The sequence below is a fragment of the Chrysemys picta genome, chromosome 2 (assembly GCF_011386835.1).
Source record: "Chrysemys picta bellii isolate R12L10 chromosome 2, ASM1138683v2, whole genome shotgun sequence".
NCBI classification, from domain to species: Eukaryota; Metazoa; Chordata; order Testudines; family Emydidae; genus Chrysemys; species Chrysemys picta.
Window position 1 is genome coordinate 249,560,110 of NC_088792.1, and position 26,392 is coordinate 249,586,501.

The window sequence follows — 26,392 nt, forward strand, 5'->3', positions numbered from 1 at the left end:
CAGGTACATCTCAGTTAGGAAGGCAGGGGGACCCCGGTCTAAAAGAATGAAAAGGGACAATGACTGAACAGTACTTAACAGGGGTAATAATGTGTCAGTCCTTATTAATGAAAATAATTTCAAATCTTCTTTGTGTTAGATATTGCCAAGATGTTATAGGAAAATATTTTAAAGAATTCCAGTTCTAGCTGACAATGTTAACTTACTTTACACTAAAATAGGACAGGGGATGTATCATTTAAGTGGCCATGGCATACCTGATACTGGAGCTGATCTGGTAATGAAACAAATGGATTTGTAAATGAATTCATTAATAAACAACTCAAATTAAATTCAGTGCTGTTCCGAGGGCTATACTGAAACAAATCTGTGAAATGATCCATACAGAGTTTGCAGGATCTGGGCTACAGGTTGTAAGCGGGGACCTATGTGTTTGTACATTGCCTATCACAATAGGGCCCCAATTTCACCGGGAGCACATGGGCACTACCACAGTACAAATAATAAATAAAACAACTGAACCAATTAATTTATAATCATTCATACCAGAAAAAAAAACGTACAATACTTTGAAAAGTATCAGAGATGTACCATATTTGTGGAATCAACTGCAGCAAACAAACAGTATCCTGTATAGCATAGTCACTGCCCGGCTTGGATTATTAGTTTTGTAACTCATTAGACACTTGATATCAATGTCAGCAAAAGATCAAAGTCTGGAGGCTTCATTAAAAATCATCAGACTAGCATAATACCAATTGTACTGTGGTGGCACCAAGAGACCCTATCCAAAATCAGGGCTCTGTTGTGCTGTACAAAAAGTCCTTGCCCTGAAGCGCTTAATAGTTAAATAGATGAAAGGAAGTACTGTTATCCCCATTTTACAGATGGGGAACTGAGACTGGGAAAGTTTAAGGTCTTTAGGGCCTAATGATGCAAATAGGTGCCTATGGGATTGTCAAAAGACCTCAGCACTGAACTCCCATTGCAATCAATGTCACTAGGTGCCTACCTGCACCTTTAGGTGCCTTAAGAACTTTAAAAATCTAGCCCTATGTGATTTGACCAAGGTCACATACAGATGGAAATTGAAACCAGAGCTGAGAACAGAAACCAAATTTCCTGAGTTCCCACCCAGAGCCTAAACCACAATCATTCCTCTCCCTTCTTTCGTTTTAGTATTTTTTCTATAAGATTAAGCATACTGAAATTCCTCAGAGACTAAAAAATGATGGATTCTTAATTAACTGCTCAGAGACTGGTTTTGCAGGGTGAAAATGCTCCTCAGGGTCCTTTCATGACACAGGGTCAGAGGTCATGGAGTCTGTAGCTAGCCCAATAAAAGTGTGGAAACAGTTTTTAGAATCTCTGTCTAGGAAGCTGAGCTGGATAAAAGCTCCCCAAACTGTTTTAGATGATCTGCTTCCAGGGAATGTGTTTTCGTCATACAAGTTAAAGTACTTGGGAGAACCATTTCCAACACTCAAGCAATATTTAGGGTGACCAGACATCCCAATATTATCAGGACCATCCTGATATTAGGGGCTTTGTCTTATGTGGGCAACTCTACTCCCACCCCTGAAAATAAAGTCTCCTTATTTTTCACTCTTGCTATCTGATCACCCTAGCAATATTGTATGCTAAAAGAATGACATATTTTAAATGAATCTATCAAATTGATCAGGGAAGGGTGCAGACCAGCTGTTCCCTCTGTCATCTGAAAGACAGGCCAAGGATGGAGGCAGGAGAGGGGGAGGTGTGGTGCCAAATCTCCTCCCTCATAGTAAAAGAACAGTTGAATGTATTAGTGTTTATAATTGCTTTTACATTATAAAGAAATAGGAACCACAGATATTTGGAAATACAATATTAATGAGAGACTCCTACAATAAATGAGTATATTCCACACAACATGCTTATCTTCTTATGAATATACTACAGCACCAGGGCCTATGTGTAATCAAATAAATTAGACTTTATTGAAATCCACTTTTTGTTGCCTAAGTTCTGTACCATTAATTGCCAAGCATAAATGTAGGTTACGCAAACCTCTCAAACGCCTGAGGCCTCAAATGGGCTTTTAAGACACAAAATGAGAGGCAAAATAATAATTAATAATAATAAAATAATAATAATAAATGTGAAATGTCACACTACCTGTGGTCAATTTGATAGCCTAAATAACATTTGGCCTAGTTCTGATCTCAGTTACGTCAGTGTAAAACACAACTATTCCACTGCTTTCAATAGACTTATACCTAACTGGTATAAGCGTAAGGAAGAGAAAAATTGGGCCTATTGCCTACAGGCTTAATATCTTGATTCAGCTTTTCTTATGTAAACCACTTCCAACAATAAAAATGAATTCCCAGCAGGTCTGTGTGGGAGGGAGATAAAACTGGATCTAAAATGAGAAACATCCCTTGTAAGGCAAGAAAGTGTTTTGCAAGGTTTAAGAGTGTGATCATCCACGTGTTTAAGCCTCTGTACACTTTTATTATACAAATACCTCAGGTTTAAATGCTCTGTACATAGCTAAGAATGAAAGGAGTTTCATTTTTTACAATGCTATTATACAATTAGTGTTTGATGAGTTGTGCTAGTAACTGTTTCCACAGCCTAATAGATCCTGCTCCCTCTTCTGGCCAGAAATGTAATAAAGAAATCATTGTCTTCCTCTGACTATGTTTTTGAACATGGGGAGTTGAATATAGAAAAGAAAGTCCTTTGCATTCAGAGATGTACTTCCATTCAATTATCACATTAGGGTTCATTTGCTCTGTACTAAGGGCTTTCAGGATGCATGTTAAAGAGCCCAGAAAACATCCACCAACAATCTCTGTCCAGCTCACTGGTTAATACTTTTTTTTTGTTTGTTTGGTTTTTGTTTTTTGTTTTTGAGAAGGAGAGGAGGGGAGAATGAAAATGTGTCAGCCTTGCTGGATTTTTGCACCTCCTCTCGTTGCCTTCTCAATTTCATACAAAGAAAAGGGACACTGCAGAACTAAAAAAGGAAATAAGCAGAAATGCTATTCATTGGCAATAGGGGACTTGCCAAAATTTGCCCAGAACATGTCATATGAACGATAGCATCCAAAACAGATGCATAAAAAGAATGAAACAGTGGGGGGGGGGGGGGGAAGAAGAGTTAGGACAGGGTGATAAGGTGCCAAATAATTACTCTATTAATACTAACCAGCCTCCATACTGTCACTTCTGAGACATTTCAACAAATGTTGCATGCCTGTTTACAATAAAGTTGCACCTAAATACATTATATAAAGGGTAATACTATAAGCAAAATCCTTCTTATAATAAAGAGGTTAAGATGATTAGCATTGAAAAGTATACTGTATTTTTTTAGTTGGAACAATAACTGTCTGTACATCTGCTATTTTGTTTGCTAGTTAGACAATAACAATTGAAAGAGAAATAACTCATAATTTAAAAACTTCTGAAATGTGCTCTTTTTGTAGAATTTGAGGTTTGCATACAATGGTCATTTCCAGTTCATGGTGTCTTATTCCTTGCTCCTCTTTGGGTACAGACTCTATTATATCCATTTAAGATATAGATTTTTTTTCCATTTTGCCTTCCCTCAAGCCTATAGTAGAAGACTGATCCACAGTAAAACACTCTTAAAAGAAAACTGTACTAATTTAGCTCGGAGCAGCAATCAAAGTTCACAAGGGAAGGAACACCTCTTGCCATATACAACCAGTGAACTGTGTTTTGAAACTAGTTTCATATTAACAATGCTATTTCTGAATCTAATATTAGCAGGAAACACGTTTAAACATTAATATTCTCTTGAGATTAAAGCATATTACAGCAGGACTCTTCTATTGGGCTTCTACCCTGCTGGTGTCAAAAACTACGGGCCCGATCCTGCAATCTTTTATTCAAGCACGTTTCCAAATGAATGCAAATTAACCTGAGTAAAATCTGTCGAGTAGGTCCTGTGATCAGGTAGAAATGCCTCCTTCCATGAAAAGAACCTTGTTTGCGAATACATTTCACAGTTTCTACAAGGTGAGAAGTTCTTTCAACTCTTGTGCATATAGATTTAAGTTTTCTTTGAAAGGAATCATATCAAATGCACAGTGGGCTACTGCTGTTGTCTGAACACCATGTCATAATAAGAGATTGGAATTCTTCTCTTATTGAAACAGTTACTCAGTGAATAGCTCTTCATTATCTAAGAGATAACCAGGAAAAAAATTTAATAAATATTTTACCCATTGCATCAAAAATAAATATCATTTATAAAACATCCAGTACTTATGCTTCTCATCATAATACAGTGTATAGAAATGTGTCCAATACAGATGATATTTACAAACGTTCGTCTGAATCTTTCAATTTAATGCATTCTTCCAGTTACATTAAAGTTATATAAAATCATAATGTAGCTTCTCTCATAATTATACCATCGATGTATATTAAAGGTCAAACTAAAGCTTTTATGAGAATACAGAAGGGTTTCAAGTAGGAAGAATGGCTTTGAATATTATATTTTTAAGTGGTGTTTATTGGAACTTAACACTACATCATTTTAGAATTGCAGCCAATGTTTGAGAGGAATTTGTTATTACTTAACCAAATAATAGAACATATAAAAGCAAGCTGACTTTTTGAAAAAAAAAAGTTTAATAATACAGTAATAGTTGTAGTATCGTCCAGTAAAAGTGTACTGTAAAAATGTTCTGAATATTAATTTACCTCAAATAATTTTAGAGTTGTAAATACTTGTATTATAGTGAGGTAGACAGTAAAAAAAAATCTCCATTATTAACACAGAATTTAAATCTTGTAATAATATTTTAAGGAAATGATATCTTTAAGGAAGAATGAAATATTTGATTAATGCTTAACTCTGTACAACTCAAATATAAACTTTTAAAAATATTAGAAATTATAACATTTCGAGTGCATATAATGTTTTGTACATTTAAAAAAGAAATGCATGTTGTTCACCTCCATTTTGCACTTTTCAGTCTGTTTAAATAAACAAATATTTACAGCTTTAATATGAACAACAGTGCATCCAAAGCAAAATGTGCATTTTAAATTATTGCTCCTGGTCGAGTCTTTTTATTATTATTATTAGCATTTTATATTATTAATTAATTATTATTATTACTCTCATCTTTTTTCACCAGTTTGAAGCTTTGTGAAACCAGATAAGCTAACAGCACTAGAATTCCGTGGGGGAAGTCTAAACCTATAAACATACAAATTAAAAATAAACACAAAAAGGTTTAGGCATGCTGAGAAGTGCACTTTCCTTAGGTAAAGCCATGTTTCAGACTAAAGGTGGGAAGGAAACAAAAATCTTTATAAATGCTTTTTCCAGCACCATATTTCCATATAATACTGTTGCAGGTTGATAGAGCTACCTATGGAATTTGTTAATTGAATAGTTACATGCTTTTTTCTTGAAATTTAAAGGAGCTTCCATTCCAAATCACTCCTATTTGTGTTTTCTGTAACACTTTGCTCTTTTCACAGTTTTTCATTGCTAAGTCTTAAAATATAACCTAACTGGTAATTACAATCTGGAACAATGTTTTTTTTGGGGGGAGGGGGCCGTAGGCTATTTCTGGCTGGTAATTTTGCAGGAATGTGAAAGAGAGAGGGCAGAAACGAAATAACCCTTCTTAGGGAAACTTCAGAGGCAGGAGTCATTCTGCTCTCTGGCTTTGATTGTCTTTATACTTGGTAAATTGCCCTTACACTTAAAGCAGGTATAGATCATCAGATAATTCTAAGGGGAAAGTCCGTGGAACCAAAACTTTATTGGGGACTTTTTTTTTTTTTTTTTTGCCTCCTCGGCTTGCTAGTTCCATTACTCTCCGCATGCCAACCCATGAAAAGAGTCGTGCCTGTTGCTTTCCCTTAATCTTAAATGGGCTCAGTTTGAACAGGTGCCTGTCGCTGCATCTTGTATACACTGGGGAGAAACATCGACGGAGAAGGCGCAGCAAAATAATCCTTCTCTCTCCAGACTTGACTCCCACAATCTGATCTGGAGAGCGCTGGTTTCCATCAGATCTGAAGAAAGCTTTTGCAAAAGTGTCCCCCTCTTTCCCTCCCCCTCCCACTTTCCTGCTTCCACTTCCACCCAGTTCTTTGAAGGAAGGGGTGGCCTGGAGTCCCCTTGTGTGCAAAGCAGGATCTGGAAGGTGGGCTACTCAGTGCCAGCTTTCTCCTGAAAACTGAGCAGCCCCAGCTTGTTGGGTGAGAGGTCCATGGGGCTGGCTGGGTCAGGCACGGAGCAGGCAGTTAAAACCCACGTTCTCCTCTGTAATGTGGAGCTTCGCCAGAGGGGAAAGGGTTGGTTGGTGGCTGGTTTTAACGCTGGTTTCCAATGTGTCGAGAGCAGGGATACAGGGGAGATGGATACACAAACTATTCCTCACCCATTCAAGCCTATCAAGTATGCAGGTCACGCCAGCCAATGCACACGCGCCGCAGATCCTTGACTGTTTTCCAGGAGCACCCAACATGTGAGAATTCCCCTCCCGTCCCATAGGTGAAGTTTCCGGGACTCAGACTCGACCAGCCCTCTCCTGTCCTTTGAGTTCATTTATAGCTCCAAACCGCCTCGATCTCCCCCGGGGAGACCGGCAAAGCAGCCTGCTACCTGCAACCGCAGGACTCGACCACCATGTCTTCGTACTGCTTGTACACCACGTTGTTGCCCGCATCTATGTAGAGGATGCTGATGGGGGTCAGTTTGGTGGGCACGCAGCAGCTGGGAGGCGTGGAGCTGGGATCCATGGAGTTCATGAGGGTCTGGATGATGGCGTGGTTGGTGGGCTCCAGGTGGGATCGCAGCGGAAAGTCGCACACCCCTTCGCAGTGGTAGGCTTCGTACTCCAGCGGGGCGATAATCCAGTCGTCCCAGCCCAGCTCCTTAAAGTTCACGTGCAGGGGCTTTTTGCTGCACCTGAGCCGGGACTTCTTGCCATGCCTCTTGCCATGGCGGTTGGCGAAGGCGGTCCGCCTCTTCCGCCGCGTCTTGAACTGCTGCTGGGTCTCCTGCGGCACGCGCTGCGGCGAGCCCCGCTCCTCCCGCGGCGAGCCCCGCTCCTCCCGCAGCTCGGCGAACAGGTTCTTCCGCGGGGACCTGGTGAACACCACCAGCAGGGCCTTCTCCTGCTGCGCCCGGCCTCTCCTGCCGAAGCCCAGGCTCCTGAGGTCCGGCAGCGGCTGCTGCCCCCGGCCCCCCGGGGCCCGCAGCTCCAGGCAGAGCTGCTTCCAGGGCTGCTGCTGCTGCAGCCCCTGCCAGACGTCAAACACTTCCCAGCCGGCCGGGGGAGCCTCGCGCGGGTCCAGAGTCCGGGCGTCCAGGAGCCGGGGGGAGAGGCAGGGGAAGAGCTGCATGGAGGACAGGCCCGGCGGGGGCTGGGAGAGGCGATGGCCGGGGGCTTTGCGAAAGAGCCGCAGCTCCGCTCCCACCAGCTCTTCTTTGTCTGAGAGAGTCGATACATCAAACAAATACTTCTGTCTCCTGAGCGGGGCGGGCGAGAGATCGTCTGCAAGATAACACATAATTACAGTCAGTTTCACTCCGGGGGATCTTCCCGCGGCCGACGGGAGACAGGGCAGGGAGCCTGGGCTCACCCCTCCAGCGGCCCTGCCTGCCCCAAGCCGCCCCCCGCGCCCCCGGCCCGGAGAGCCAGGCGCCCTCTCCCAGGGACGCAGCGGGACGGGAGAGGACTGGTGTCGGCGACTCTCCGCGGGGCTTCTCCTTCCATGGGGGGAGGCAGGGTCGCTGCAGGGTTAGATGTGTCACTGGCCTAACGTGTTTCCCTTGTGCTCACTGGGTGTCTCTAAAAGGGAGCCCGTGTTTTAGTGGCAGGATCAGCACACAGCGAGAATCGCCTCGCTCCGCGTCCAAACTGGCTGCAGAGACAGGGCGTGTTCTGACAGCCCGCGCTCCATGTACATTTCCTCACCCCGTCGGCTCTGCTGTCCTCTGCGGCTAGAGTCCGGAGGGGGAGGGGAGAGGAGGGGGGCTATTTTATTCCGCTCCGAGACAGAAACCTGGACTTCTTTTTTGACACATTTGTGTACGAAGTACAGCACGAAAAGCAAACCAGATTCCCCCGAGCTGCTTTCCAATAAAATGTTTACAACCCAGCAAATACAAAAATTCCCAAAGCCCCTGGGTCTCCCCAGAAGCTAGTAAAGTTTGTGTATATTTCAATAGTAAAAGTGTCATTGGAGCCAGCGTTCAGCAGCCCCTCGCAGCATTTCCAAGCTCAGCTTGCGCCAGAGGTAGAAATGGAGACTAAAGAAATATACAATCCCAGTTATTTGTTGATTTCAAAGGTCATTGCTATTTCTAATCAGTATGTTTCCCAACCTAAGGTCCAGCTGAAAATTCTGGAATGGGGGAGCCTGCTGAGGGGTGGGGGAACAGCCGGATGATTTATGGAAGCCAAGACCTCCAGACTTGCCAAATCGATGTAAAAATCAATACGGATTGGTATACAGGAACTCAAAAGTCACTCTCCATTGGCTGCTTTTTTTTGCAAAAATGCAGACAATAGGTACTGTGTGAAATTCAGTTGGTATCGCGTTGCATAACCGGGACACAGCGCCCAGGCAATATTCCTCGAGAGATCGCGGTTCTTTCGTAACAGAGCCTTCCTAGCAACCGTGCGCAGAACCATTTCCTAACAAATCCATAGGAAGAGTTTAGGGACCCGGTCGAAGCCCGCCTGGGTGGCTGTAGCGAACTACACTTTTACCGGGTTGCCATCCCTCTAGACAATGTTTCTGAGGAGCTTTCCACCTTTATTCAGGGCACGGTTACGTTTCCCGGGGGGAGGGGGAGAGGCAAAAATCTGTTTTCTTTCATTGGAAATGTGTATGTGAGTCATTGGTAAACATAGATCGGTCCTGGAAATCAATTATACATTTCCGTGTGTGAGGAAGATAAAAAATAATTAAGACATCAGTGAAAGGGTTAATTAGTTTAAAATAAAATAGGTGTAATGATTTACCAAAGTAGTTGACAAAATGATTGTATGAAGATGGATTACTCTTGGGTAAAGCACTTGGGATTCTATCCTGCTGCCACTGAGATCAGTGGCAAATCTCCCCTTGACTTCAATGGAAATCGGACCAGTGCCTTTTAAAAGTGAAATTGCATTGCTGATTAATTTCAAGCGGGTAGCCAGAGGTATTCATAAAGAAGAGCGCCAGGGAATTTGGAATGAGGCCTATAATACTTCCAAGTACTCACATTAGACTCCTGTAACCCAGTTTCAACCGAGGAAAGAATATTCCTTTTCCATAATGAAGATTAACCAGAACTAATTAATTCAAACTTCAATTGTCTCTTCTGAAGAGCAACAGCAACTCAGGGATAACTAGACAATCCTGCCTGAGATACAAACCTACTTCAGTGAGAATTACACATTTATTAACAACCATGGAGCCTACAAAAAACAAGGTGACAACGACAGCTGTTAAAACAATCTGTTTAAAATAAAAGTGAAATATAGCAAGTGCTGCCTACCTTCATTATAATGACTTTAAAGTGCTGTTGGGACCGCTCCATTGAGGGGAGTGAGCAGGATTTGGCCTATCACTGCAATTTGTACACGTGTTTTATCAGCTCTACAGCTGGAATAAGGTAAAATGTGTTGTGTTCACCTAGCTTGTTCTTCAGAAACAAGTTCGGAATGGGGCCATAGTACTTTATGGTTTCCTTTGTCTTTCTATTGTTTTCTATACTCGGCCTGATCTACACACTCCTTCCCTCCCGCCCCCATGCCTAATACACCCAAATCTCCTCTGTTGACTTCAGCAGGAGAGTGGGGGGTTCTGAGTGTACAAGGACTGCAGGATGGGGTGAATGATTCAAGAAAGTGAAGCTCTCAGCCAAGACTCACCCTGCCAGGACTGTGTCAGTTTCACGAGTTTTTCCTCCACTTTATGTGCTGGGCATGGGTCTGCGATGCGGGGTAAGTTTCAGGAAAAGATGTACAGTCCAACAGCAAGAATGTGGATGATTCAAACAATGTCCTGCTTACTTCGTCACATTTCACTTTCGCGATCCAGAGCGCTAAATTCATGCTGCAGCCAGAGCCAGGGCTACATTGCACTGAAAAAAATCTAAAAACGTAGTTGATCCTTCTAGTAAGTGGCTGTCTAGAACCTAAGGCGCGCACAGCAAGTTCAGCGGCAGGGGCCGCCTCATTCCTTCATTAGTCTATTTGGGAATGGGTCTGTAAACCAACATTCAGATGGGGAAGGGGGTGGGAGGGTGATCTGAGCTATGGACATTTGAATAACTCTCTCCTCCTAGGGGGCCAGGTTAAACGCACCCTGCGCTCTGTACGCTACCAGGAGCTGAACAGTGTCTGAAGCAGGACTAGGAAAGTAGGAGCTCCATTTATTCGCCCGTGGGGCGCTCCCGCAGTGCTGCTAGGTCTGCTGGGATCAGAGGGGCTGCAGACCTTATCCCCCATGCCTGTCTGGCCCAGGCCAACACCTTCCCAACCCCTACTTAGGAGGCAACCAACCCCCTTCCTCTTCTGCCCCTGGTCTTCGGGGCCAGGGGAAAGCTGGGTCTATCTAGTCCTGCTTGAGGGGCGGGGGTCTTGTGTTTGATCTCAAAGAATATGTGCGTCCACTTTTTCTCTTCGGGGGAGTTGCAGCTGCAGGTCAGGAGCCCGGCCCGGTGGGACCTTTGGGCCTAGGTGCCTAGATCTGTTTGGTTCCAGATTCCTCGACCCTGGGGTCCCCATAGTCCGGAGATCCCGGGTTTACCAGTTCTCGGAGTTCCTTCAGATCCCCGAAATCTTGTGCCTAGCTCCCCCCCCTTCTGCTCACAGCTTGCCAGCACGTGCTCCACCCCAGCAGGCTGGTGGCATGCTGAGAACCCGGACCTGAAATAGAGGCATTCTTCTCTCCTCCGCCTTTCCCAGGACCTGTTACCCAGCGGAGATCTAACGGAGGGTGTAGTGCTCCCCCATCACACAGCTAGAAGTCGGGAGAAGGGAAAACGCACGGGCAGTCACCTGCTTCATAGAACTAACCCCTTTCTATGGGACTTTAGCTTTCAGCTGAGGGGGTGTGGGGCTGCAGGCACATTTTTCAACTGAACTCCCCCCAAAGAGAGTTGTGTGAATCGCCTGAGAGAGGTTTGAAAGTGGTGGGGGGGGGGCAAGTCTCCATTTTCCCACGTGAGGACAAGTGAAAGCAAAGTGTTTCTGATTTTGATCAGTAGGGCTGAACATTTAGTGGCTCCGGAATGTCGCGTGGAGATTTATGCCATCAAGGGGCAAATGTCAAGTGTATTGTTAAATGGCAGTTATATGCACTAAGCAGTAGTGGGGAGGAACATGCGAGATCCCATGTGAGTTTCTAGGGTTGAAAACGGCAACTTGAAGGTTGTAAATTGTCTCCTGTTCTTTTTGTGTTTATTCCGTGGTTATCTTCAGCATTGTCCTGCGGTTAACGAGATAATTAAACTCTTCCAGCCATGGGTAGGACGATCTGGGATGTGTGGGTTTCAAACAAGAACACATCTTTTGCTCCTCTAAATATAGCTGAGTCTGAACTGGCTTCATGTCACATTGGACAGGCACGTCAGAAAGGGAGAGGAAATGTACCAGGTGGGTAAGAAGATTTCAAAGGACAGCCACATCTCGGCACTACTTGTGTTCCAGAAATTGTTCAGTCAAAAATCTTTCATCAATTGATAAAATTGCCAGATCTCATTATTCCATCAAAGGGGCCAGGGCACCGGTTATTTCAAATAAGCAGCTTTGAATCCGATCAGATAAACGTTGTTTGCTCACTCTTGTAACCTAATAATTACAGATGAAGACATAATCCTAAACCATATTGGCTTGCTCCCAGTGCAAACAGTCAAGAGGGTGGGAAAAGCAGAGGAACGAGGGAAGAGTGTGTGGGGGAGCTATAAAAATTCTAGAAATCTGAGGAAGATGGATCCTTTTTCAGAATCTTTAAGTCAATTTGTTTTCCGTTTTACCGTGCAAAGAGCTCTCGCTCACCCTTTTGGTAGGCTCTTACGGTGCTTATTTATTTTCCTTGAAATCAAAGAAGTGGGTTGGGTGAAATCTGTGTCGTCAAACACCACATTCAATATCTGCCCCCTCTCAGATTATTGTTAACATATTTCCAGAGCTCAACAAATGTTCTGTATTTCTAAAGCGCACAAGTGGCTGTTGGAAACACTAAATTATAGAAAATTCCATACGGAAGTCAGCCTCCGGGTACCTTTGTATTTGGAATTTAAATGTACATACAGGTTGTTATATTATTATTATTTTGAATGTCCTTTGTTAGATTTCTAGAAGCTAAACTATTTGGGGGTGGAGGAAGACAGATCTATCTGGAATTTAAGCATGTGGCACTGGTGGGGAAAAGAAACAGCCAGATGTAGATCCTGCCCTTTCAAATGTGTCCCGGGAAACGAATATGCTCATCGTGTTTTGTCTTGCAGAATTTTGCCTATGCCACCTTCATGTCACGGCTTTAATAGAAGAGTCTATGGAAGAAATGCAAACTGAGCCGGGGCTGGAAGCGTTCCCTCCTAGGAGCCCTCGTGTTATGTACATTTCCTTCTCTTTGTGGTTATGGAGGTTTTACCATCTCTAGGGTTAAATTAATTATTTGCATGGGATGTTTCCTTTAACTCCCTGTATTGAACGACTCCTGCTTCCCAGCTTCACTTTCCAGCAGGCAGACCTGAACTCCTAGGAAAGGCTGGGATTAATGAAGGCTACACAAAAGTTTCCCTTTTCATGGCAGATCAGGTACTGGGCTCCCAGCCAATTCATTAGGGCTCAAATCTTAACTTTACATCACTGCAAATTATACCAAAACCACATTCAAGAAGAATTCTCTTTCCCCATTCTCTTTCAAGCCATATTTAAACTCAAAGCAAAAGCACATTTGCAGTTTAAAGACCATTTAAAGACTCTCATTCAACAATAATCTGAAAGTTAAAACATATATCCTCAGTAATCATGACAGGCTGTGTACACATTGTCTGCATAGTAACAACACTGACAGGTAGTTCTTTCTAAGCATGATGTGGCTATAGAATAAAGAGGCTGGCTCTCCCTGTGTGGCATTTCTCCAGTTTGAATTCCACATCTCTGAGCGCCTTGCACTGGCTTTTTATTACACCGTGTGATTAGATTTAAACGTTTCATTCGCTCTCTCTCAGGTAACTGGGAAAGACCACACCTTCCTAGAATCTGTTCCTAATCCCGCCAAAAAACTGGACAAACTCAGGGTGATTATTTAGTGCCTATTTTACACTCGAAATGCCCATAGCTGGCGTGGATTTATTTTCTTGAGCATTTTATTTACTGAATCTGCAAATACTGAATATTTAAAAAATAAACAATACAGAAAATTTGAAGCGTCAGTTATTGGTCATTGGGGGTAACATACATACTAAATCTTACATTTTAGCCGTCTCCCTCTGCTATAGTTCTGGGTTTGTCGCCAGCCTCTTCCTTGCTCGCTCTCTCGTTCTCGCTCTAATCCCATGAACAAACTCCAACAAAGTGACAAAACAGACAAGTGTACGCTCGCCACAAATCTAGTTAGAGCCCTGTCAAACTGGACTGGATAATACAGTCCTTATGCAAGAAAAATCCAAAGCGAGTTTCGCATGGGTTTTAGTGCCCTTTTTTATAATACATTTAACAAAGTTAAAATCGCCCTCCCTGCTTTGTAGAAAAGTAGGAGGCATGCTAAAGCGAAACGGCTTCTCTCTCATAGCTAGTTAAGCGTGGTCCCTCCCTAGGTTAGTTTGAATTATTTTCTTAGCCTAAATATTAATTTAAATAACCCCCCCAAATCCTAAAATATTCCTGTTCCAAAATTATTTGTTTTATAGCTCTTGGATTATTTCTGAAGCTAGAGATACAGAAGAGTAGACAAAGTTTCAGACGAGAAATGTGTGCGTGGTAAAGACCAGCACTCATTTCAGCAAATTCGGGGCTAACGTATCTGCCCATTCTTTAGCATACCAGTTAGTAAAAAGTAAAATGTCCCCCTGTAGTTTGGAGACCATCTTTAAGTCATGTGGACAGGGAACAATCGGAGTTCCCTATTGACGAGGCTGACTAGCTCCCAAACCTATTGCTAGTTTGTTGCAAAACGCCACTGCAGGGCGTGCGAGGAAACAAGCGTTCCCACATCGCCTTTTCTCTCTTTTTTTAGGATTAAGAAGTAATGACGAAAGTAATGACGATGCGACAACTCGCCTGATTAACGTCCCCTTACAACCCCATCGCTGCGGCTATCCTTGCTCTTAGTTCGCTAGTGACAAACAAATATGTTGCATTCCGAATCTACTTTGAGCGTGGCATGGGGAGACTTCATTCAGCTCGGAATTCTAAAGGGATCGTGTACGTGTGAACTGTTTAACTAGCAGGCAGGCGTGTGTGGATGGTGAGATTTCGTTCTCGAGCTCCCTGATCAGTTCATATTTTTCAGGGCAGGATCCTATGACATTTTGCTGTGACTCTAGTTTTGCACAACATTATGGGGAAGGGGGCACGAAAAAGATGGGAGCTTTCTAAACAGCAATAAAAATTCTGAAAACCAAGAGCTCGATCCTACAGTTCTTACCCAGGCAAATCTGTCCCGTAGGAAACAAGGGGAGGGGTTTTTTTTGGTGGTGGGAGGAGGGGTAAAGATTGTGGGATCGGGTCCAAAATAAGCATTCAGAATTACTTTAAATCAATGGTTCTCAACTTTTGTACTGGTGACCCCTTTCACTTGGAAAGCCTCTGAGTGGGACCCCGCCTTATAAATTAAAAACACTTTTTATATATTTAACACAATTATAAATGCTGGAGACAAAGCGGAGTTTGGGGTGGAGGCTGACAGCTTGCGACCCCCCATGTAAGAACCTTGTGACCCCCTGAGGGGTCCCCACCCCCGGTTTGAGAACCCCTGCTTTAAATATTCGGACTTCTTCACTTTCAGTTTGCATGGGCTGATTACTGCAGGCTGCGTCGGGCTTTAAAGAGACTCTGTGTAGCATTTAAGATGTACCCGTGCCTTTTTATGAGGTAGCGACTGAGGTCAACAGAATAAGGTGGTAAACGGTTTTGTTTGTTGTCCCCTATGAAATGGATGGCTAATGGAGGATTTATAGATCCGAATGCAGGTTGATTGTTTTGCTTTACCTAAATAAAAACTCCTATCTAGTATCAAGAATAGACGGAGTGATCTTTACGGATACAGCTGTATTATTGCTGCAAAAGATCGATGTCTTATTTAAAAATACTCAAAAAAAACCCCCAAGGGAATGTTCTGTGGCAATTGCTTTGCGACTATTTTATAACTTTTCTGTGCCCTCCCACTTCTTCCCTCCCAGCTACCGTCCCAACAGCTCCCAGTTCAGTTCCCAGGATTGACCGAGGAAAAACCACATCAGCCAAAGAAAATGGAACAAGACGAATTTGTGGCTGCCCCCACTCCATCCACAGGAACAGAAAAGCCTCCCCCACCTTCTAGCCCCAAATCTAGTTCCTTTCCCTCGCTCGTGCCAATCGCAGGATCTCTTTCGAGACCTTTCCTTGTGGTTAACAAAGAGACAAGATGTCCCCCACCCCAGTGGTGGAGGGTACTGCAAGCACACACCGCCTTCCAACCTTCTACCACCGCCAGTCCCTCGACTCTTTCCAAGGCTCTTACCAGGGAAATAAAGCGCAGATTGGAACCTTCTGCAGGCTCCCTCACTTTGGCCGTCTGGTCTGCATTAGTGTTTTTATAAGGGGCTCAAACAAATCGAATACAAGGTCACCAAATAATTAACAGTTGTGAATTCCCTCCTTCCCCATTAAAATACTTCCCTGCTTATATTTCATTTTCCTTTTGCCAACGACAACATTGCCTGGGCAAAGGCTCTACACTGATCACACTGCATTGCAGCTTTAGGTCCACCCAGAAACCCGCTGTTTTGCATAAACATGCTGCACAAAATGAACTTCAAGTGGGATTTACATTCCTTTTCTTCTGCCACATGAACAGCCGGGACATTTTCAGATTTTGCACGTGGACTTCCCTCCCACCCCCAATATAAAATGGAAACAACAACAAAAATTACAATCAGATTCCTGTAAACTTCTTAATGAACTGTCTTGCGAGTGTAACACAAACTGGGGGAAACGAGACGGTCTGTATCACTTTCAAATCCAGCAATAATATTCAGATCTTACTGTGTTTGTTGCGTAAAAACTCCTCCAATGTAATAAGGATTCTCTCTTGTTTGGAACCGACCTAGAAATTCTGCATCCAAAAGGGAAATCTGACATTAACCTAAGGGCCAATTGCCTGCCCCCCCCCCCCCCTCGTTATTGCTTGGAAAGAAGCTATCCCTGACACTGCCTTTGTGTATGAACCATTCTGCATTTCTTCCTCTTTGCCAGTTTCCTTGTTGATTTCTCTCTTTCGCAGCTCCCTCCTTCTCTTACTTTTCTCTTGCCTAGTGAGTCCTTGCAGTTCCTAATTGTCTGCTTTACTGTGGAGCTCCAATGCTGGGGGTCCTGAGGCCAGCGAGCACCATCTGCGTTTTAATGAGTTACTTCATGTGCCAACAGTAATTTTCCTACATTCAGCTAGGTCCTGTCTGATCTTGCGACCGTAACAAGCGGGGTGGGGTGGCAAAATGAGGCGGGGGAAATCGCAACCTATTCCTCACTTTCTGAATTATTTTTAACGCTTGAAAATAATACAATCTAGTGCGGCTTCTTCCCCCATCAAACTGCCCCGAAAGCGATCTCACTGGTTTAGGAGAAAGAAGAAAGCAACGCGAGGAGGAATAATATTTGAAGATTTGATTTAACCGCTCTACCCTTCTTAACTCGTTACTGAGAAGATACCGGTGCACTATTTTGGGTGTGCAATGGACAGATCAGAAGCTATGTTCTTTGGCGGCAATTCCATGCATTAACCCAAGGACAATTTTTTAAGAAAAAAAAAGAGTAATTGCAGATCATCCAATAGAATCATAGAATATCAGAGTTGGAAGGGACCTCAAGAGGTCATCTAGTCCAACCCCCTGCTCAAAGCAGCAGCAGCCTGTGACACATCAAATAAGAAAGTCTCTTACTCCTGTTAACTCTTCTTGAAATTCTCCTCCCAGAGAACAGGTTTGGGAACCGATTTTCTTTATGTGGCCAAAGGATTCTTTATACTCCGCCCCAATTGTTATCCTTATGAACCCCTGCAATTAACAAGGTCATGTGGGCAGACAAGGTATGGCTACCACTGTCTCCTCCAGAATTCCTAGTTAGGTAAATAGCAGCCTATCTAATTGGGTCAATTGGGGGGCTATATTGTCTGCAAATGAATTGACAGAAACTTTTCTGAGCAGGAACTGTTCAGCAGCAGTACAACTCCAGCTCGGCAATTAACTGGGCGAGGAGCCCACAGGGAGGTGGGCAGTAAAAAAGCTACCACTTCAGAGGAACGGAAGTTCTCTTGAAGTTTTTGGTGATGTGCCATTGGCTGGTCCACTTCATTATGGGAGACTAGACAATATTTGATATGTTATGACATGAACACTCAATTAGATCACTGAGTTGAAATACTCCAATCAGCGGCTTGATGCTAAGCAACCCATAGAAGGTCCAGCACAAGGTCACAGCCCGTGACACATCAAATCAAAATCAATGGGGGAAAGTGAGGCTTTTCCTTCATCAATTCAGGACTTCTGTTCGCAAATCACATCCCCACAGAGTAGAATCCTCCATGCAGCAAGATGAGCTAAATTTGTTAAATTAACTGTCTTTCCTCTGGTGATCAAGAATAAGATGATCTTGAAAGTGGTGTTTTTAATGCCGCTTGCACTGCTTTTCCTCTGCAAACAAGTTGGCAGTAAACCGAGTGGGGTAATTGTTATGGCGGGGAAAGAAATCTTAATTTCAGAAAGTAACTTTTAAAAATATACACAACCGGGAAACGAAACTATTTCTCTGTTTCTGTATTCCTAGAAACCCTATCCGTGACCTGCGGGTGTTTCTGACACACACACAGAGAATAGTTGCAAAACAAGCAAGCAACAAAGACCAATACACCTTTCCTGGCGTGTTTTACTCCGCGTCTAAAATCGTTCAACGCTCATCCCGGGCATCCTATTCCTCAAAGCGATTTCAGAGTGAGCAAATGACTTCGGACAAGCGACGCTTTTAAAATTAACTCTACAGGGGCCAAACATAACGGGCTATAAAAGGGGAAAATGTAGAGTTTGAAAACACATTTGCCGTTACCCCTCCTCAAACTTTTCTTCCTTGCCCATATGAAAACAAACTGGCTCAAACATTACCGCCTATTGTCCCAGGACCTCTTGGCTGTCTGGACCCCTGGCTCTAGAGTGGCGTGTGAAGAACGGCGCTTGGACTGGGAGGAACAGTTCAGGTACGAAATAAAGGATGCCCCTCCGCAGATCAGACAAGAAGAGCTTCGGGGGCAAACAAGTCTCAGCTGCTTTTTTGGTTTTGATTGAAGCTGGGGACTAAAGAATCGCTCATAACTACAAAGGAGCCACGTGGCTTTTCAAAGCTGAGCTTTGTCCGAAAAATCATCAAATATAGTAAGTTAATTTGCTTTTCAGGGCTTTCAACAGCTAATGAACCCCGCTGACCCAGCTGAAATAGCAGCCTGCTCTTCCTATAGGTTCAGAGCTGCAGACAGGTTGTAATGAGCAGGTTGGGGGGGGGGAGAATCCTAAACAGGTAGGGGGGGAGGGAAATAATTTACAACCCTCCTTAAGAACCAGTTAATTTTTCTGTCACTAATAGCTCACAAGCCAAGGTAACCAAATGTTTTTACACTCTGTGTCCCAGTCCCAAAGGATCCTCAATTTCACCGTGCCCAGTATAAGGACTGGCAAAGAATCAGTGGAAGAGGCAGTAAAACAACCTTTAAATGCGAAAAGGGCTGAAGATCTGGGATGGATCTTTGCCCCGGTACACAGGTAATGGTCGGGGCGGGAGGGGGAGCGGAGAGGAGGGTGCGATAAGTGATCAAGAACACGGCGGTCTCAGCCTGCCCCTATGGATCGCTAAGGTTCTATCGGCATTTGTCACGTTAACCTGGTGCGGTGGACGAGGCTTACAACACCGGGGGAGAATGGCTGATGCCAGTGCAAAACAAAACACAAAGCAAAAGAGCGAGGAGGTGCAGATCCTGCTCCCACTGAAATCCACGAGGAGGATGGGGGTTTCCCCCACGGGTTTTAATGGAAGCAGGATCAGGCCCAACGAAAAGCAGGAGCAAATCAAAGCACCTTTCAATCCTGAGCTGGCTCTCCGCTAAGAGTTTTGCGCCTATCAGCGAACGCTCTGCTATAACACTTTCCTGGACTTAAAAGTGCAGCTTCCATGAACTAGCCGGCGCTTCTTTAGAAGAGCCCAATTACAAGCTGCTTCCTACTCTGAGTGATTTCAAACGGAGCTGGGCTTGTTGCAGGCAATCTTGATAAAAGCAACCCTGATAAATTAGAGCAGCTTTAGGCAGTAAATGTTCGCCCTCAGTCGGTTTGAACTTTCTATTTGCCTTACAGTTGAAGAGATAAGAGTGATCCTTTCTTTGCAAGAAGGACATAAAAAGAAGAGCAGTTTTTAAGATTGCGTTTACACTCAAGATCGCTTGCATCTTTTTAAAATATCCCTTGCGAATTCAGCGATCGTGCATGCCTCACTCATGTAAACCCGTGGTCACTGCAATCCGGACGGAGTTGCTAATCTTTTTGCTAATAAAAAAAATCCACTATTTAGTATAAGATCCACCTTCCCGATCTTTCACTCCTTTTTACAGAAAAATCCAAATAAAATATTCTCCAGAAATCGGCTGCAGAGAAACGCAGCCTGGCAAATAAATGATCTACAACGCGTGGCTGTATTAAGAAAGCTCTGAAGGGCTTACTTGGGATTTGGGCTCAAGGCGCAGGCTCCCTTCTACACCCGGCGGCGGCAGTTTCGGGTGGGTAGAGGGATGCGGCTCTTTGAACTTACCTCGTCCCCTGTCTACAAAACTAGTGATAGTATTGGCGGACTTCGAGGACTGAAAAAAGCTGGCATTGATCCCCAGTTTCTCCGCTATGGAGTAGGTCCTGTACAGAGACAGCATGTACTCGTGGGGCTCCGCTCGCTGCTGCGCTTTGCCCCCCGGCTGCGCCTCCTGCGGCAGCCGCGGCTGGTGGCTGGCCAGGGCGGGGATGCCTCTGGGGGACCTGGCCACCTTCGCCTCTCGGCGGCTCCTCGGGCCCTTGGTGGAGGAGCTGATGGAAGCCAGCTGGAAACCGGGTAAATCCCACAGGAAGCTGATGAGGAACACGGCGGAGAGCAGGGCCCGGGCTGCGTTCATAGCGAGCGGCTCCCCGGAGCAGAGCGCACTGAAAGCCCCGGCCGGCGGCGGACTGAACGAGGGCGGAGTGCAGCAGCGGCGGTGGCGCCCAGAGCCCGAGCTCCAGCGGCCTTGGGTGCTGGGATGAGTGCGAGCAGGCAAAGCCGAGCGGGGACTGTACCAGCCCCGGGCTCGGCCCCGCCTCCCTCCCTCCCAGCGACACGCCCCTTGCAGCTAAGCCGGGGGAGCGCGGCCTGGCTAGGGGACAACCTCTGGGGGGCGGGGCCTCTGCCCACCCGGGGGCGTGGCTATGCGGGTGAGGCAGAGGCAATTAGGGGCAGGCCCCGCCCCCCAGCAGCTGGGCAGTAGAGCGAAGGTGGCCAGGTCCCCCAGAGGCACCCCGCCCGGGCCAGGGGTGGGGCACAGAGCTGGGCCTACGGAGACGGCCAGCCTGTGGAGCCCCCTCAGTGCGGGAAGGGCTGGGAGCAGCCACTGCTGTTAGCTTATGCCTTGTAACCAAATAAAGCTGGCGTCTCTGCTGGTCTGTTTGGGTTCTTGTGGGACGCCCATCACCCGAGTATCTGAGCCTGAGACCAGGGCAGTAGGAACTTCAGAGGGAAGAGTAAGCGGCAGCACCTTCTGCTGAAGGGAGAGTGCAGAGGTCATATTGGAAACACCCCCCACACTGGTACTAGGGTTGCCTTCCCTCCAGGATTGTCCTGGAGTCTCCAGGAATTAATTAAAAATTATGTCATGTGATGAAACCTCCAGGAATACGTCCAACCAAAATTGGCAACCCTAACTGGTACCCTGCCAGGCTGTGCCCCCACTAGCCAAGCTCCATCCCCCTGGGACAGCCAAATGAGACATCACTATGTGCAAATGTGCTATGATCATATGTACATTGCTGGGTCACCTAGACCTGAGCCCAGCTGGCAGAGGTTGAGTTACACAAGTGAGCCCTACTGTGCTTGGCTTTTCTGGGCGAGGCTGGAATGGCCTCTTGGCCTCTGTTCCTTCTCACCTGCAAGATAGAGGGGGGAGGGGAGGGGATAAATGGTGTTACTCTCCCAAGTGCTGCCTACTTGTGCCAAAGTGAGCTGTCACCCAGAGTGCGCTGTACACACCCGTATAAGAAAATTGTACTTCTCCTTTGTTGCATCCTTTGATCAACAGTGAAGTAAGTAACAATTTTGGCATTTATATGGCGGTTCTCAGCTCTCCAGCTGTCGTTTCGGGTTGTGTGCAAACTCAGGCAAGTATAATGGTACAGTTGATTTCCATTTTCCATGTTATCTTTGCAGCCATAAGGGCTAAATAATTCTGTTTTTTAAATGAGATTCCGGGGAGGCGGGGGGGAGAGAGATACCAGCTTGTCCAGTAACCCTGAGCCAGCTCAGTCTGACTCCTGAAAGGCTGGGAGGGAAATTACAGAAACTTGTGCCCTCCGGGTGATTTGTAGTCTTCTAAACTGTAAGACCAACACTGAGGGCAACACTGGGGCAGGCAGCTAACACCAGGCCAGGGCCTGGTAGGGAGCACAGGCGGGCAGGAAACACTAGAGAAGGGGAAGTGGGCACCAGGAGGCACTGAGCCAGGAGCAGGAAGGAAAGCCTGCTGGTGAGGCACAGATTCTGCTCTTGCCACACTGAGTTAAAGGAGAGAGCAGCAGCGGCAGAGAAGGATTCTTCCTGCCCTATTCAGGGTCATTGGCTAGGTTGTTCCATACATTGACTCACACGACATCCCAGCACAGCTTCTTAACACAGAAGAGCAACAAACCCACTTTACCCTGTGCACCCACTGCCTTTCCCTCCCCTCCAACTGCTCCTCAACTTTTCCATTACTCTTCCAGACACTCCTGTGGTACCCAGGCTCCCCTGCTCCTCCCTTTTAGGGTGATCAGCTGTCCCAGTTTTATAGGGACAGTCCCGATATTCAGGGCTTTGTCTTATATAGGCACCTATTACTCCCCACCCCCATCCCAATGAGGAGAGCTGCTGTGGATGGAGGGCAGTATGTTGTCCAAAGGTGGCCCATAGACCATCATTTAAAAGGTAATCTGGCCCTTTCCTCAGAGTGAATTTGACCCCTTGCCCTATGATATCTATGCAAGCACATAAGCTTCTGCTCTTCTATGAGCCATGCACACTGTCTCTGACCCTTAGCCACAGCACAGTAACACTGACTGTCTAGTGCCTTAGCCTTTCCCTCCGGCTTCTCATTTTCCCATGCAGGATGTGGCGGCAGGTCAACACCAGATCCCTGCACAAGGGAGGGAATTCGTATCTGATCTCCTGGTGCTCCTGACATTACTCCAGGCACATCAGTGAGAGGAAGCAGACATAGCCACAGCAGCATGGACCAGAGTTGTGTCCTGTTTATCCACGTTGGAGTTCATCCTGGTCCACCAGCCTTTGGTGCACATTTGAGAGAGACATTCAAGGCCAGCTCCACAGCTGCTGTAAACTGACATGGTTCGAGGGAGTTCAGTGAAGTTTGGCAAGTTTACACCAGCTGAAGTATTGCCTCTGTGTTTTATTTGTTCATAAACCAAGCACAAATATAGTCTGTTGCCATTTGCCACATGCTGTCCCCATGTGCCCTGCAGGTTTAGTAAACAGCTCCCATCCCTCGTTCTTGTTCTGTCTCCTCTTATTCCTGTCCTAAGTCCATTCTTTCATCAGCCTTCTGCTCTACTTTCCTAATTTAACTTCTTGGGCTAAATTCATTCCAGGAGTGACTTAAGTGACTTCCCTGGTATTCCACCAGGGATAGATTTGGCCCAGTGAATTTATTTCCCTGCTGCTGCCACCTTCCTCACTCACCTGCTAGTGGCATCCGTGTGTGGGGTGACCATAACCTCCAGAGCCAGTCACACAAAGAGGCAAAGGAGGGTGAGCACAGTCCGAGGACACAGGTGCAGGAATTATGGGGGTGGGGAGGGAGGGAGTATGTTGTTGATAGTGTATGTGGGGGGGGGGGGGGGGAAACTAGTCACAAGTGAAGGAATCACCTCACAAAACCTAGTCCCCTCATTGCCTTCCTCTGCCACTCCCCACTTGTTGCTCCCCTGCCACTCTGCCCTGTTTTTCCCTTGCTACCATTTTTCCTCCACTTCTCTTGTTCTCAAGTGCTCCTCCCTTACAACAGTACCCCAGCTTCACAGCTCCCAGTCTCCACTACTGTTTTCTGCTCTGGTGCTGTACTGCCATTCCCTCAGCTTCACCTCTTCTACTGCTCCACCTCTCCACCTGCTGGCTTTCCCCAGCCATCCCTCCTGCTATTTCCTTGACTCATCTTGCTACTTTGTCCTGCCTCTACTTTTGCCCTTCTTGTCTTTGCTCCCCTCCTGACTCCTCTATCCCTCCCACTGCTCCTCCATTAGCCTTAGCACTACTTTCTGGTTCCTTTTGCCCCTTTGGTGCTCTCCCATTGTCCTTGCAGTTTCCCCTGTCCTTCTTGCTTCTCAGATGTGCTCGACAGCTCCCTCCTACTTCTCTGCTATCATCTCATCTCTGTCCCCAATGATGGTCCACGCTGCTTCTCTTTTCTCCCTCACACTGTGTCTCACTGACCCCATTTCCTTTCCATGGCACTGCTCCTTTTACTACTTCTTCACTTTGCTTCTCTATCACACTTCTCTGCCCCCTGTCTGCTTCCCACTGCCTCTCTTGCTGGCCTCCAGTCAGTCCCTCTACGGCTGTGTCACAACTCACATCCAGCTTCTTTCCACAGTTCCTCTGCGACTCCCCAAGTGTCCATTCTGCTCCCATTTTTGTCTCTTGCTGCCTCTCTGGTTCTCACATTGCTTTCTGCTGTTTCCGCCACTGATTTCCTCCGTTCCCTGGGGTAGGAGGCTTAATACTAATGCAATGCTACAGGTCAGTAGTCTCAGGAGCAACCGCCATCATTTTGATTTTAGGTCTACCTGCTGCTTTTACAATAATATGCACTCTCTAAAATTGACCTGTCAGGTGGTTTTCCACCCTCATTTGTTTGTTATGGGCCTGATCCAAAGCTCACTGATGTCAGTCCCTAGGCTAACGTGCGTGTGTGTTGTTGATCTGTCTCCACTGTGTTGTATCCTAGCCTAGAGTTTGAGGAAGTGCATAAAAACAAATGCATGTGGTATACTACAAGAAATAGAAATAATAATAACCATTTAGAGGGCCCAGTCAGGATTAGGGCTCCAAGATGCTCTAAAGCCATATAGAAAGGCGCTGTCACAATCCAAAACGGCATACAATTTAATTGAAGCAACAATGAGCTAAGTTAATAATAGGACAAAAGGGGGAGGGAGGATGAGGCAGCGGTAATAAGATTATGTAGTATTGCAGTCAGAGTGCCCCGCTTGAATGTTTCCAGCCACATTAAAATATTCTATTTTAATTGCTGTTAAGGGAACAAAATGGAATCTGGTTAACAATCACTGATTATTATATTCTGCCTTTACTAGAACCCGATCCAAAACCCATTCAACTCAATGGACGTCCATGAGGTTAATAGGTTTTGGATTAGGCCCTGTATGAAGCCATTCACCCCCACAGTTTTCAACAGCATCCACTGAAATGAAGTGCTTGAATTTTTGGTTGCCTCCCTGGAGATGCCCACAGCCTGATTAGGTGCTGACCACCCACAAATCAAATTAAAGTCAATGGCAGCTGTGGGTACTCTATGCCTCGGAAAGTTAAGTCCTAGGTGTCTTAAACTGGACACCCAAAAATGTGGCATCTAAAATGACTGAAAATTTAGACCTTGCCGTTTGCACAACAGTTTCTCCATCAGTAAAATGGGGGTAGAAACAATCACCTCATAAGACTGTATGAGAATTAATTAATTAATATACATGAAGTACTTGAGATCCTTGGATTCAGAACTTTGCAACAAGAAAACCAGAGCAATTCTGGTCAGGTTTATTGCAAGGCTGTACTAAAAGGATTTTTCAATGATTTTTGTGCTTCATTTAAATTTCACATAATTTCTATTTTGTTATGAGAAAAAAATTGAAATTTCACTAGCTTCTCCTTTAAAACGGGGTTGTTTTCCCCCTATTCTGTAAAAGTGGCCCTTTGGTGGCAAAAACCTTTAAGATTTTGAAACTGAGTTCTGACAACTCTTTGCATCAAAACCCAACTTTCCACTATGTTATATGTTTCTTTTTATGTGCAATTGTCATTCTGGGAGAATTTCACAAAAAACAAAACTTGGTGACCAGAAAATGGCCTGGAACAAAACGTGAATATTTTTTCCATTACATTTTGTGGAAAGATATTTTGTCATAGCCCTAGTGTGAGTTGTAGCAAGTGAGGGGGCTTGGAGGGCTATGTAGCCTAGTGGTTAGTGCACCTGATTTCCAACCCCTTCTCTCCCTGTCAGGGGGCAGTAGCAGTGCCTGGTTCCTGGTTCCTACCCCAGTCCAAGGGTATTTGGGCCTCCCCACTTCATCCGGGGCCTTTGCCCTTAAGTGGGGCATGGTAGGGGGACATAGGCCATCCCTCTCCACCAGATCCCAGCCCAGGACCCTGAGACATAGTTGTTCGCTTGGGTAGATGTACATGCACAAGGTTTGACTGAGTTAGTGTGCTAAAACTAGCAGTGCAGCCATGGCGGCATGAGCAGTGGCTTGGGCTTACTGTCTGAGTAGGATCCTGTCCCAGATCCTAGGTACGTACTTGGGTGGCTAGCCTAAGCTGCCACCCATGCTGTTGCAATTGCACTGCTGTTTTAGCCTGCTAGCTCAATCAACATTAGCGTGTTAACTTTACCCAAATTGGAAAGTACACCTCCTGCTTGTGTGTAGACATACCCAAATGGTGAAATTTGCCCCTGTGCAGAGGGCCAGCCCAATGCCTATGTACCACTAAGCCTTACTTAAGCTCTGCTTTGTGAATGTATGTGGGACTTACTGGCGCTGAGGCCTTGGTCTGGCCCTATGCGCAGGGTGAATTTCACCCAATATGATGCAGCAGCACAGCAGATTCACATGGCTATGATGTAGCTGTGGTGGCATGTAGGATGGACT

At 45.5% G+C, this 26,392-nt stretch overlaps 1 protein-coding gene across 1 annotated transcript; it reads right to left on the reverse strand.

Moving 5' to 3' along the window:
- Nucleotides 1-5,781: 5,781 nt before the first annotated feature.
- On the reverse strand, nt 5,782-20,581 carry GDF6 (growth differentiation factor 6). Its single transcript, XM_005291614.4, has 2 exons — nt 20,037-20,581; nt 5,782-7,541 (listed from the first exon to the last, which is right to left on the reverse strand). Exons 1-2 carry the CDS (start codon nt 20,386-20,388, stop codon nt 6,643-6,645), a joined length of 1,251 nt encoding a protein of 416 aa, XP_005291671.1. The 5' UTR covers nt 20,389-20,581; the 3' UTR covers nt 5,782-6,642.
- Between the last annotated feature and the right edge of the window lie 5,811 nt (nt 20,582-26,392).

Bases quoted from the DNA above. Each gene is read 5' to 3' on its own strand.
- GDF6 (XM_005291614.4), bottom strand. From the start codon at position 20,388: ATGAACGCAGCCCGGGCCCTGCTCTCCGCCGTGTTCCTCATCAGCTTC. The intron at 7,542-20,036 runs GTAAGTTCAAAG...GTTATCTTGCAG, and splicing joins TTTTGTAGACAGGGGACGAG to ACGATCTCTCGCCCGCCCCG.